The sequence below is a fragment of the Muscardinus avellanarius genome (genome assembly GCF_963383645.1).
Source record: "Muscardinus avellanarius genome assembly, chromosome: 14".
Lineage (NCBI taxonomy): Eukaryota > Metazoa > Chordata > Mammalia > Rodentia > Gliridae > Muscardinus > Muscardinus avellanarius.
In genome coordinates, this window is record NC_137800.1 from 65,794,913 (window position 1) to 65,809,285 (window position 14,373).

Here is a 14,373-nt window from a genome sequence, read left to right on the forward strand (position 1 = left end):
ATTAATAAGCTCATTCTCAGAAATCTTTTGCAGTTCGTTGGGGGAGCTTCATAATCTTTCTTTCATTGATTGTGAAAGGGTTTGCTTTCACCCACACGTGACGCTTTTCTTTCCAGTCTGATGTGTTTTTCTTCATGGGAATTCTTTCTTTTAAGGAACTGAAATATGGAGACGGGATACAGCTGGCTCGAAGCAGAGAACTGGATGAGTGCTTTGCGCAGGCCAACGATCAGATGGAGATCACTGACAGCTTGATCCGGGAGATGCGACAGATGGGCCAGCCCTGCGATGCGTACCAGAAGAGGTACTGCCCACGGGGCCAGGCCGGCCGGGCCTCAGGGAGGAGCACGCCCCAGCCCCTCTTGCACTCGCTCAGCTCCTGGCTCCAGGCTTCCTCTTCAGAGACACATATATTCCCAGGGAAAAGCTCCCTTATTGTTCAGCATCATATATCTTTAATAAGCTACCAGAGCCATTTTCTTCATCTTTTGTGCAGCCACTGAGCTTTCATGAGAAGAATTAAATAGAAATGTTCAAGAGAGTGAGACCAACCAAAAAGTCTAGTTCTTCCAGCCATGGTGGCACACACCTGTAATTCCAGTATGTTGGAGGCTGAGACAGGAGGACCTTAGGTTTGAGGCAAGTCTGCACAACCTAATAGGACTCTATTTCAAAATAAAAAATAAAACAAGGCTGGGGGTGTAGCACAGAGGTTAGAATGCCCCTGGGTTCAGTCTCTGGTTCCCCCTCCCCAAAAATGTCTAGTTCTTACTTTGAAGACCTGAGTTCATAGGGAAATGTTAACTGTATCATTTCAAGGGCAACAAAGGCCTCTGGACAGCATCTTGCTTTTTAAGTGTAGTGGCACTTGCCTGTAATCCCAGTACTTGGGAGGTTGAGACGGGAGGATTGAAGGTTTGAGGACAGTCTCAATAATGTAGTGAGACTCTCAGCAAGCTACTGAGACCCTGTTTCAAAAACAAACAAACAAACAAACAAAAAAGGGTGGGGGTGTAGCTTGGAGAATATCTCTGGGTTCAATCTTCAGTACTAAAGAATAAAAAAAGAGTCTAATGTCAAGCTTCGTTAATGACTATAAGAGCAAGACTCTTGGAATTGCAAGTTGAAAACTCTGAAACCAAGATGTGCAGTCTGTACTTGCTCTAGAGCTCTCCTGGGGTCCAGGGTACTAGTAATATCCCTAGAACAAGACTCATGAGAAAGCAGGAGATGCTAGCAAGTTATCAGCTTTCTAGAATTTAATTGTTCATATGTGATCAAGTTTCAAGTCATTTGGTAAAGAAAAAAATGTGTCTTGTAATAAAACATTTCCGGCCAGGCGTGGTGGCACAAACTTGTGATCCCAGTACTTGGGAGGCCGAGATAGGAAGATCACAGGTTCGTGGCCAGCTTCAGCAACTTGTGAGGCCTTCTGCAACTTAGTGAGACTCTGTTTCAAAATAAAGAATAAAAAAAAAAAAAAATAGGGCTGGGGGTGTAGATTGGAGGTAGAATACCCCTGAGTTCCATCCCTAGTACCACAAAACAAAACAAAACCACCACCACCAACAACAACAAAAACAAAAACATTTCTGGCCTATTGACCCCAAAGGAGTACTAGAACAGAAACCTGTCCCGAATAGGTTCTTAGGCGCTGTTTCCTGACGCTGATGTTGTTGTTTCCCTTTCCTTTCAGATTGCTTCAGCTCCAGGAGCAGATGCGAGCCCTTTATAAGGCCATCAGTGTGCCTCGCGTCCGAAGGGCCAGCTCCAAGGGCGGCGGAGGGTACACCTGCCAGAGTGGCTCCGGCTGGGACGAGTTCACCAAGCGGCTCACTGGCGAATGTTTGGGGTGGATGAGGCAGCAAAGGGTAAGCAGTGGCCAGGTGGATGGATGTCTGTCCATAGACCCCAAGCCCGAGTCATCTAGCTGGATGGAGAGGGCAGGCTCAGCCTCGTTGGGTCACTAAGAGTTCTGGCAGCCGCCACTGGCTGTTAGGTGCTAAATAACATCATTGTTCTACTGAGGTGGTAACCAACCTCATCCGGATCACAGGCCAGTGCTTAGAAAGAAAGAAAGAAACAACATTGTGGCAGCTCATTTAAAATATTAGCAGGTGGGAGGGGCTGGAAACCATCAAAGCAGACCTTCTGGTGTGGGCTCTGGGGTTGCTTACCCGGTGGTTTTGAAATGTCATTGGTCTGGTTGTACAACTCTCACGTCACCGGCGCGGGGGGGTGAATGGCAGCAGAGGTATGTCGCTGATCTTTTCCCCAGAACCAGCATTTCTGTGAAGTATTTTCAGTGCTAATTACTGTTTTGTTGTTTTATGTTGTAATTATGTCCTGTAATGAACAGGTGGCAGTGGAAATGTGCCATAATTATGTAGATGGGAATTTTATAATGAAAACCTGCTACTAATGAACCATCCTCCCCTTGAGATGGATGTTAGAATGATACATTGTGGAGGGATGGTTATGCAACGTGCTGGTGGTTGTTAAGAATGCTTGGTTAGTTATTGTTGGACCAACTTAAGGCATTGCTTTCAAAATTTCTTAGCCACTTCATTTTTTTTTTTTTTTTTGGTAAGGTGAGATGCACACTGTGCTATCCAGGCTGGTCTTGAACCCCTGACACCTAAGCAGCCATCTGCCTCATTCTTCCATGTAAGCTGGGACCATAGGCACGCTTTACTACACCCAGCTTTTAAAAAATTTTGAGTATGTTTTTTCTAAGTGGTGAGGGCTTTTACTGTTAAACATTTATGTCCTGTAATGAACAGGTGACAGTGGAAATGTGCCATAATCTTGTAGATGGGAATTTCATTCATTCACTTCACTTCATTCACTTAACACATTCATTCACTTAACTTTATTTCCCAGTTATTACAATGACCATAAACTATTTCAGAAGGTGGTCAACAATAAACTCAAATACCTAAATAAAAGTCTGTTTGCACGTTTTCAAATTCCCTTCAAATTTTCAAACACTTATTTTTTGAGGATTTTGTATGTATTCAATGTGCTGGAAACTGAGGGCTTAAAAATTATGGTCCATAGTCCTGAAGAAAATAATTCTTTCATAGTATTGAAGAAAATAAGATATACCCTAAATGCCAAGTAGTTGCTTTGTGAGGCTTGAAATAAAATGTTGCCTAGTTAGGAGTGTGTGTGTGGGGTGTTCCAGCCCTAGTGGACGAGGATGAGTTGGTGGGACTTCAACTACACTGTACTTAAGGATGCTTAATGGTAGGTAGAACAACCTTTGAACCAAATTAATTATGAAACATCCTATGACCTAGTGTTTTCCAAGTCAGTATGACTGTTATATAAAATGACAGCTCATAATTTGTCATTTTCTATGTTCTTGTTGGGTGTGGCTTTGTAATAATGCTTTATAGCAAAGACTTAACATTTTTAAGTTTCAGAAAAAGGCATCACCTGGACTCAGTTTTATGTCAATTTCTAACAAAGATGCTAGTCTTCCTTCTCCTCCTCCTCCTCCTCCTCCTCCTCCTCCTCCTCCTCCTCCTCCTCCTCCTCCTCCTCCTTCTTTTGTACTGATGATTGAACCCAAGGGCATTCTACCTCCAAGCTACACCCTCAGCCTTATTTTATTTTTTTTTATTTTGAAACAGGGTTCAGTTAAGTTCCTGAGGCTGGTTTCAAATCTGTGATCCTCCCATCTCAGCCTCCCAAGTACTGGGATTACAGGCAGTTGGCCACCATGCATGGCCAAAAAAGATGCTTTTAGGACCAAGCAGCTGGTCCTGATTGTTTTCAGCCAACTAAGTTGATCACTTACTGCAGCTTGGGGCCCTTTCCTTCTCATCCCTTCTTCCCCCCTGCATAGTCTGCATTCCTTACTCACTCCCAGAAGACCCAGCTGCAGGCCCGGCTGATAAGGAAGCCTTTCGCCAGCAGCAGGAGGCAGCCACACATCTCCCTGCCAAGTTTTGGTTTTGTTTCCCTGATTTGTGCTTTTGCTGATGGACGAGTCAGATACTATACACCTGTTCGGTAATGAACAGCGAGAGCCATCTCCCTAACTTCCCGGTGCACGCACCTGCTGTTTCTGTTTTAAAGCCAGGACAGCTACTTGAGACAAAGGTCGAAGTCCCGGGTGACCTTCAGTTATCTGACTCTGAAATGGCTCCCTTTTCTGAAGCCTTGCCAAGAGTGCTAGAACATGGATGTGCTCAGAACAATGCCCATTATGTCCTCCCTGGAGTCCCAGCCTGGAATGCTTGCCCTTAGCATGCTGGAGAGGTGATCCAGGTGTTTGGAAATTCACGTGTATTCATGCAAAAGGAGGATGAGACCATAGATCGGCCCCAGGATGAAACTCATGGGACAATGCATTTGATTCTTTTTATGTGGCTTTCTTAAATCGGTGACTTAAATAATAAGCCCAGCCAGATTTGATTTTTTAAAAGCCAATATAAATCCACAATTTTAACATTTCTGACATAATTAAAAATGAGACCTTGAGTTTGTGTAGTAACTTCCTTTTGAAATGGGCTCTAGAGAATTTTGCGTCTTGAAGGAAATGGTAAATGCTGGACTTCAGGGCCAGTGGATACCTGAATCAAGACGATTTAGGGCAGGAAATGATGCCCTATACAACTGATGTTGTTCAGTTGTATAGTGTTAGCCTAGCGTATGAAAGGCTGTGCGTTAAGTCCCCAGCACTGCAACAATGAACAACATAATCTAAATAAATAAATAACGACAGACACTCTTAGATCAGCTATTTTGCTTTAGAAACAATGCACAATTAGCTGGGCGTGGTGGCACACGCTTGTGATCCCCGTGCTTGGGAGGCGGAGACAGGAGGATCGCGCAGGTTCGAAGCCAGCCGTGCTGGCTTAAGAGACCCTGTTTCCAAAAATAAAAAAGTATAAAATATGTCTGGGAGTGTAGCCCGAGGTACAAGGGCTTCCAGGAACCCCAGTACCACACACACACACACACAAAAAAAAACCCAATGCACAATTATACTTCATCAATGATGATTTTTTTTATATACATTAAAAAGATTTCTTTTTTGTGGTACTGGGGATTGAACCTAAGGGCATTTTCCCTCTGTTCGTCTGCCCGTCCGTCCGTCCGTCTGTCCCTCCCTCCTCTTTCTGGTATTAGGGTCAAACACAGGGGCATAGTACCTCTGAGCTACATCCCCAGCCCTTTTTATTTTCAGTCTCACTACATTGCTGAGGATCTAAGTTGCTGAGACTGGCCTCAAACCTGTGATTCTCCTGTCTTAGCCTCCCAAGTCCTAGGTGTGCATCACCACACCGTCTTCCTTTCCTTTCCTTTCCTTTCCTTTCCTTTCCTTTCCTTTCCTTTCCTTTCCTTTTCTTTTCTTTTCTTTTCCTTTCTTTCTTTCTTTCTTTCTTTCTTTCTTTCTTTCTTTCTTTTTTTTTTTTTTTTTGTGGTACTGGGGATGGGACCCCAGGGGCATTCTACCTCCAAGCTACACTCCTAGCCCTATTTGTTATTCTTTATTTTGAAACAGGGTCTTACTCTGTTGCAAAGGGCCTCATTAAGTAGTAGCTGAGGCTCTTCTTGAACTGTGATCCTCCTGTCTCAGCCTCCCAAATGCTGGGATTACAAACATGTGCCACCATGCCCGGCTTCTTTTTTCCTTTTCTTTTTGTGAGATGGAGTTTCACTGTGTTGCCCTGTCTGGTGTTGAACTTCTGGGTTAAAACGATCCTCCTGCCTCAGACTCCTGAATAACTGCACGTCTTCAGTTTTATCTGAAGCAGAACTTTGTGTGTCCCTTGTACGTTGCTCCTGATGCCGTAGAGAAGTGAGTCAGTGGCCACTGGGGGACAACGAAGGACACTTCAGTTCTCTTTCCCGCTGCAGGCAGAGATGGACATGGTGGCTTGGGGAGTGGACCTGGCCTCAGTGGAGCAGCACATCAACAGCCACAGGAGCATCCACAACGCCATCGGAGACTACCGCTGGCAACTGGACAAGATTAAAGCCGACTTGGTACTTCTCACTGTTTCATTTCAGAGCCTTCAGAGAGCATACTGAAATACTGTGTCATTAATCTATCCCGGGCACTTTTGTTCAAAACACTTAGGCCATTATTTCTTTCCCAAGAGATTGGAATTTTCTTAAAATCTCTTTTCATAATGGGGAAGTGGAATCAGATAGACCCACTGGATCTTAAAAGCCTCCCAGGGGTTACAGGGGTGCACCACCATGCCTGGCTCTACATCACACTCTAAAAAATGAGCGAGTCTTTATGTGACAGTGGTCAGGCCTGTACCACCAGGCCCGAGAGGGGTTGCCTTCAAACCGCCTGGGAGAAGGGCCCCACGGGCAAAAGACTTCACAAAGCACATACTTTTTCCTGCTGAAGGATCCAAGTCCAATATCTGACAAAAAGGAGACTTATAAGGGCTGCTCTGTCTATAGAAACCCAAGAGGAGAATTAAATAATTGTCTGCTTTTTGTTCTCTTTTAGCGTGAGAAGTCTGCAATCTACCAGCTGGAAGAGGAATATGAAAACCTGCTGGTAAGCTGACTTATCTCTGAAGTGCCTGGAGTCTGGTTCTCAGTTCAGTTCAGCCCATAAATGCTGTTTACTTTGTAGGGTGAGGCACCTACCCAGTGGTGAAGACCCTGGATGAGCACTCAATTTCCCACTCTTAGCCACAAATTTCATCGCTACTGTGAAGTGATTTTAAAACAATTTCTTTTCTTTTCTTTTCTTTTCTTTCTTTATTGGGGATTAGATCCAGGCACGTTCTACCTCCAAGCGACACCCCCAGACCGTCTTCCTTTTTTTTTTTTTTTTTTTTTTTAAGCAGAGTCTCACTAAGTTGCTGGCCTCAAACTTCAGATGCTCCTGTTTCCAAGTACTGGGGTTACAGGCATGTGCAACTGCACCCTCCCTCCCTGCCACTGTCTATTCAAGTTATGTCGCATCAGTGGCACTTGTTAAATACTTGCTGTTAAAGCAAGGAAGCTTTGCCCTTTTGAACTGCAGCCTTTTGAAGAAGTACAAACAAAGATACGATGCAGGGTCTTCAGATAGTTTTACCAGAGCGTGGTCGCCGTTCTGTATCAATTACTTGCTTCATCAGCAGAGAGATTTCCATTTTTCTTCTGCCTATTTCTATTACATTATTTTCACTTTTTCAATATTTCCTTGTTGGTGGAAATACTTTTTTGGACAGTGTGGCTGGTGGTGATGATGTGGCTGGTGGTGATGATGTGGCTGGTGGTGATGATGTGGCTGGTGGTGATTTTTCTGGGGATGGTGCTTTGAAGGTGACGGTGAAGGTAGTAGACGCTTGATGTGTATTTCTATGAGTCTCATTTTTCTCTTTTTTAGTCTAAAACTATTAAACTCAAAGAAATCTGAATCAAGGCCCCTTGTGGCCTGGGGGGTGTAGCTCAGTGGTAGAGTATTTGCCTGGCCCTGAGTTTGTCCCTAGCACTATACTAAATAAATAAATAAATAAACAAATAAATAAATAAATAAAAAAGGACCTCTCAGGATTAGGCTGTCTGAATCTATAATTGCTGTCTCACTCACTGTAAATTGGACAGGTCCTCTTCCCATGCCACATTCGGTCAGTGAATGCCCCAAGTTAATAGGTCTGACCTATTCTGAGAGTTGTTTTGGTCAAGGGCAGCACGCGTGTACCTGTGAAGTCTGCAGAGAATGCTCTTTATCTGGCTAGTGTTCTTCTAATGCTGCTTTGAACTTGCCGTGCAGAAAGCGTCCTTTGAGCGGATGGATCACCTGCGACAGCTGCAGAGCATCATCCAGGCCACGTCCCGAGAGATCATGTGGATCAATGACTGCGAGGAGGAGGAGCTGTTGTATGACTGGAGCGACAAGAACACCAACATCGCGCAGAAGCAGGAGGCCTTCTCTGTAAGCACAGCCTCGGAGTCGCTCGTCCCGGGTCTCGCCCTGTGCCTCCTTTGTGGGACCAGTGGCCTTGTAATAATTTAATCAACTACTTGTAATTCAGCCATTTCTCCTGGAAAGCTGTACAAGGAAGAAGCAGGTTTCCCTTTGCTGCCCTGAACTCCTGGGCTCACGTGATCCTCCTTCCTCAGCTTCCTGAGTAGCTGGCACTGGAGGGGAGAGCTACGATATGCCTGGCTAAAAACATTCTCCCCTTTCCCCCAACTCACTGTTTAATATGTCGGAGGGAAGTGGCTAGGTAGGGTGAAAATCGGCTCATTCAGATAACTTGGCGTGGGGTAGCACTCTGCGATATGGTAGATGGAAATCTGAAATGAGGAATTAGAACAGCTTGAGCATCTCATTGAAACTCTGAAGTCCAAAATGCTATGAAATTGGAAACTTTCAGCATCCACATATCACCCTAAATGGAAAATCTTAATACCTGACCCCATGTGAAAAGTCACAGACAAAACTCAAGCATGCTAAAATATTATATAAAGTTACCTTTGGGCTGGGCACACCTGTAATCCCAGTACTTGGGAGGATCACAGGTCCAAGACCAGCCCCAGTATCTTAGCAAGCCTCTCAGCAGCCTGGTGAGACCCTGTTTCAGAATAAAAATTGAAAAAAAGGGCTGAGATGTATCTTGGAAGTAGAATTCCTCTGGGTTCAATCCCCAGTAAGCGCGTGCGTGCATGTGCGCACACACACACCTTTGGGCTATGTATAGAAGGTGTATAAGAAGCATGTAAGTGAATTTCATGTTTAGATTTGGGTCTCATCCCAAGGATATCTCAATATATATATATAATGTCAATATCCCAAAGTTTGAAAAGCAAAACAAAAACACCCAAATCTTAACAGCAGGTATCATAGCTGTTACTCCTCTGGCATGACCTAGGACAGGCCCTGTCGCCAGTTTGACACCTCAGTCACATGTGTCCCATCACAAACATCCTTTCCAGCCTTAAAAATGCTGTGATTCTTGGGGAAAACCCAACACAAGTCTTTGACATTGTTAATTTCCAAAAACCTGTTTTGTACTTAGCTTCCGTTAAATTCTTGGGATGGTAGCCGAGCGTGGTGGCGCACGCTTGTAATCCCCGCGCTTGGGAGGCTGAGACAGGATGATCACACAGGTTCGAAGCCAGCCTCAGCTGCGTAGTGGGGCTCTCAGCAACTTAGTGAGACCCTGTTTCCAAATAAAGTATAAGATAGGTCTGGGAGTATAGCCAGAAGGTAGAAAGCCCCTGGGTTCCACCCCCAGTACCACCAAAAAAATAAATAAATAAAATAAAATAAATAAATTAATTAATTAATTAATTCTTGGGGTGGCAAAAGCCTGCAGGAGATTTGCTTTAAAGTTTTTTTCCCCCCACAGATACGCATGAGTCAACTGGAAGTCAAGGAAAAAGAGCTCAATAAGCTGAAGCAAGAAAGTGACCAACTTGTTCTCAATCAGCATCCAGCCTCAGATAAAATTGAGGTTGGTTCCATAAGATTTATATTTTAAGAAAATAGGAATTGAAATTTAAATAAAATTAAATATAAATAGAATATCTATTTTAGGGAAAAGGGAAAAATAAAAATATAAATGAAATTTAAACCTAAGTAGAATTTATATTTTATTATATATATATTATATATATATTTTTATTATATATATTTATTATATATTTTTTCATAAAGTATCACTTTCTAGATGAACAATTAATTCTACATCATAAAGCTACAGCAACTTTTTTTTTTTTTTTAAATTTTGGGATCAATACCCTAGCCCAGGGGTTGGTACACTTTTTCTGGATAAAAACAGATAAATATTTCAGACTTGTGGGTGCTGTGGTCTTTGTCACGGTTACTGAATTCTGCCATTGTATTGCAAAAGCAGCCCTAGAAAATATGTAAATGAACAAGTATGGCCGTGTTCCAATAAAACTTTATTTACAAATCCAAGCAGCAGGCCAAATGTGGCTCTTGGGTGGTAGTTTGTTGAACTCTGCCAGAGACAGCTCTCTGATGCTGTGCTCAAGGTTGACATTCATTAGGTGTTGCACTGGTGTGGCCACGTTGACTCTTGAATCGAAGCTTCCATGTCAGTTGGTAAAAGTCGCTGCCCTCCCAGCTGTCTGCTTGGATGCTTCAGACCTCCCCACGATCGAGCACCTGTCCAGGAGCAGGGCTGGGTGCGGCAGAGGGAAACTCCAGTGCTCTCCACACTGCCTGTTCTACTTGGTCAGTAGCTGCTTCATTTGGAGAAGACATATTTTGATTAATATTCCTAATGGTAGCTACTTGCAAAAGCTGAATTTGAAAATTTAATTCCTCCCATACCGAGGATTCTCTGGTGGGAGATTCTGTTTTTAGTTAGTAGACAAAGTTTGCTCGACTGGGAATTAGGTAAAAAGGTTTTTCATAGCTTTCATCAGGCTCACATGTGTCTCTAAGAATATACATCTCTCTGTCTTTGTGTGTTGGGTGGAGGTAAACTGCTGGTTTCTTTTTATTGCAGGCATACATGGACACTCTCCAGACGCAGTGGAGCTGGATCCTACAGATCACCAAATGCATTGATGTTCATCTCAAAGAAAATGCTGCCTACTTTCAGGTTCTTACACTTAATGATTTTATCACCTTTAGGTCTTACTGCCTTATCTTTTTTAAAAACACTTTTACGGGTGTATTGTAATTATACATCTTAGTGAGGTTCAAAGTAATTTAACAAACATGCACATATGTCTTGGAGTGTTTCCCTCAGATCTCATGCAGCTGTCCATGCCTACCCATACATAAGAGTGAGAATAAATAAATGGGATGGCATTAAATTGAAAAACTTCTGCACAGAAAAGTTACCTTATTTTTTGAGTATGCTTTAGAAAGTGCTGAATATAACCTTGAAAATACCATCTTGATCCTAAGTATTGGTTCTCGGTTTAGAGAAACATAGATTTGTAACCTGGTCTCTAGTCATTCCGTCTCTTTCTATCACATCTGTAGATGCTTTTTGCTTTGTCCTCTTTAGCCATGTATCAAAGAGAGGCTTAGAGAAAATAGACCTTAAAACAGAACTACTAAATGATTATTAGCTTTCTATCGCTATAACAAAATATCTGAGGTAATTAGGAAGAGAAAAGGTTCGTTCTGCCTCTCAGTTTTGGATGCTTTAGTACGTGATTGACGGGTAGCACATCATGGAGGAGTGTGCGGCAATGCAGGCCTCTTATATAAGTAGGCAGGGAGGAAAAGAAGGAAGGAAGAGGCCAAAGTCTCATAAATCCCCTTCAAGGGCATGCCCCAGTAACCTAAAGACCTCCCACAAGGCCCCACCTCTGAAAGTCCCCCCTACCTCCCAATAACACCACCTGGGATACCAAGCCATGAGGGCCATTCAAGATCCAAAATAGGGCAGTGATACTGCCTCCTACATCACTTTCCATTCATGTGGGGTCACTCTCATCCCTAACAGTTCTTTGAAGAGGCCCAGTCAACTGAGGCTTACCTGAAAGGCCTGCAGGACTCCATCAGGAAGAAGTACCCCTGTGACAAGACCATGCCCCTGCAGCACCTGCTGGAGCAGATCAAGGAACTGGAGGTATCCTCTTACCCCGAACCTCAGCGGCTGTGCTGGGGGAGATTACTGCACCCCCAGTGGTTGCTCTTTGGGATTACTGTACAGTGCACACCCCAAGCTCAAGCCAACCCTTCCTTCCTCTTTCAGTGCCTTTTCTCAAAATGAAATTATTTGTATTCTCAAATACTTTTGAGAATGTCGTTTGCTTCATTATCTGGATAATTTGAAAACAAATCCTGAAAGATCAACACTGGTTACGGGCCATGCCAACTCCAGGCGGGAAAGCATACTTCAAGTTTTGTCAGCATGGCCCTTCTATACAAAGGAAGAGCATGCTTGCTTCACACAGATCCTGGAAAGGCTTCTTATGAAAGGCCCTCCTATTCCCCATAGATGAATTTGTGGCTTATTCCTGCTACTTCAACTAGAGTAATACTCGATTTATAATGTTGTAGTAGCTACGTCAGTGTCAACTGGAGATCTCTAAAATTCACAGGGCATTGATACTAAAGGATGACTTTATTTGAAATTGCAGAAAGAACGAGAGAAAATTCTTGAATATAAGCGTCAGGTGCAAAACTTGGTAAACAAATCCAAGAAGATTGTACAGCTGAAACCGCGGAACCCCGACTACCGGAGCAACAAACCCATTATTCTCAGGGCTCTCTGTGACTACAAACAAGACCAGGTATGTGTATCCAGAATGATCCAGAAGGTTCCCTTTCTTTCCATAAAGATTTTTGGCAATCAAGAGCAAAATTTAATCTCAGTTTCAATAAGCCCCATAGTTATCTCTCTTCTTTCATATAGAAAGCAGCAACCCATTGAACAAAGGCTGTGGCTCACTTCTGTTCTGAGTCATTTGAGAGCTATCAGTAAATAGGATGAGAGGGTTTTTTTTTTTTCTTTTCTTTTTTTTTTCCCTCCCCCTGGTGCTGGGGATTGAATAAAGAGCCTCATGTGCATACTACCACTGAGTTACACCCAGCCTAGGACAATAGTTATTTTTGGAGCTTACCAAAAAAGTTAATTTTAAGACTGGCATGATGGTGTATGCCTGTAATACCAATATTTGGGAGGCTGAGACAGGAGGATTGCAGGTTTGTGGCCAGCCCCAGCAACTTAGAGAGACCCTGTTTCAAAATAAAATTTAAAAAGGGCTGAGATGTGTCTTGGAAGTAGAATGGGTTCAATATTCACTGTTAGGCTTAATACTTCTTTTAGTATGTAAAACTTACTTATCTAAGCTGGGCACAGTGGCACATGCTTGTAATCCCAGTACCTGGGAGCCTGAGACAGGAGGATCATGGGTTTGTAGCCAGCCTCAACTTAGTGAGACCCTATTTAAAAATAAAAGAATAAAACAGGAATTGGGGTAGAATGCCCCTGGGTTCTATCTCCGGTACCACAAAACAAAAGATATTTTTAAATAAACCCTTATTTACCTATAATCATTTTCATCGTTAAGTTTCTGACAAAAAAAAAAAGAGAAATAACAGCATTATGCAGACTTTAAACTGAATGTCATTGCAAATTTAATGCAGTAATCACACCATGCTGTAGGCTCTGGGATGGATATGAGCATATATATAGGAAGATGGCTTGGCTTTAGTAGTTATTTACATGTTTCTCACAGATGTTTTCTTATAAAATTATAGAGGATTTAGGAAATATAAAATGTGTGACTAGATCATCAAATAAACTTTAAAATATGTTAGAATCTATTCTACCATGTGTTATGTTTCAAGAATTTGTGTGGTGAGGATTAAGAATGAAGTTGGGATGGCAATTGAAATCCATAAAAATTTGTGTGTGTGTGTGTGTGTGTGTGTGTGTGTGTGTGTGTGTGTGTGTGTGTGTTGTGTGTGTATTTTACTGGAAATTGAACCCAGGGGCATTCTACCTCCGAGCTATATCCCAGCCCTATTTTACTTTTTTCTTTTGAAACAGGGTATCACTAGATTGTTGAGGGTCTCTTTACTTGCTGAGGCTGGCCTCAAACCTTCAATCATCCTGTCTCAGCCTCCCAAGTACTGAGATTACAAGCATGCACCATCACACCTGACTAGCTTCATCTTTTAAGAGCCCTTTTTAAAATTCATTTTTACTTTTATTTTTTGTGGTTCTGAAGGTTGTAGCCAGGGCCTCTTACGTATACTGTATCATTGAGCTACACCCCAGTCCCTAAGCGGCCATTGTAAGAAACTATATAGATACTGGTGTGATTAGTGAAGATATTTAGATGCTGGAGTTATTTTTAAAAATCAATTTTTCCTGGAGACCAATACCAGAATGTTTGTTTGTTTGTTTGTTTGTTTGTTTATTTGGTGGTATTGGGGATGGAACCCTTCTACCTCCAGGCTACACTCCCAGACCTATTTTTTATATTTTTTATTTGGATACAGGGTCTCTTAAGCCAGCGAGGCTAGCTTTGAACCCGTGTGATCCTCCTGTCTCCACCTCCCAAGTGCGGGGATTACAAGTGTGTGGCATCATGCCCGGCTGTTTTTGTTTTTATTTTAAAAATATTATTTTGCACCAGGCGTGGTGGCGCACACTTGTAATCCCAGCATTTGGGAGGCTGAAACCGGAGGATCGCAGTTCGTGGCCAGTCTCAGCTACTTAGTGAGGCCCCTTGCAACTTAGTGAGACCTGGTTTCAAAGTAAAGAATAAAAAAAATAGGGCTGGGGGTGTAGCTTGGAGGTAGAACGCCCCTGGGTTCTATCCCCAAAACTGCAAAAAAAAAAAAAAAAATTATTTTGGTACTGGGCATCAAACACAGGGGCATTCTGTTTGAAACAGGGTTTCACTGAGCTGAGTTGCTGAGGCTCGTCTCAAAGCCACGATCTTCCTGTCTCA

General features: G+C 42.9%; 1 protein-coding gene across 3 annotated transcripts in view; it reads left to right on the forward strand.

Annotated features, from left to right (window-relative positions):
* Positions 1-14,373, forward strand: part of DSP (desmoplakin) — a gene marked incomplete at both ends in the record, with an annotated part of 56,914 nt that overhangs the window by 22,778 nt on the left and 19,763 nt on the right. For all 3 annotated transcript variants that reach the window (XM_080709829.1, XM_080709830.1, XM_080709831.1), the window contains 9 exons: positions 156-304; positions 1,697-1,871; positions 5,875-6,003; positions 6,485-6,535; positions 7,745-7,906; positions 9,327-9,431; positions 10,455-10,550; positions 11,409-11,534; positions 12,049-12,201. In XM_080709829.1, the coding sequence (XP_080565955.1) occupies positions 156-304; positions 1,697-1,871; positions 5,875-6,003; positions 6,485-6,535; positions 7,745-7,906; positions 9,327-9,431; positions 10,455-10,550; positions 11,409-11,534; positions 12,049-12,201 (1,146 nt within the window). The remainder of the gene's footprint in view (positions 1-155; positions 305-1,696; positions 1,872-5,874; positions 6,004-6,484; positions 6,536-7,744; positions 7,907-9,326; positions 9,432-10,454; positions 10,551-11,408; positions 11,535-12,048; positions 12,202-14,373) is intronic.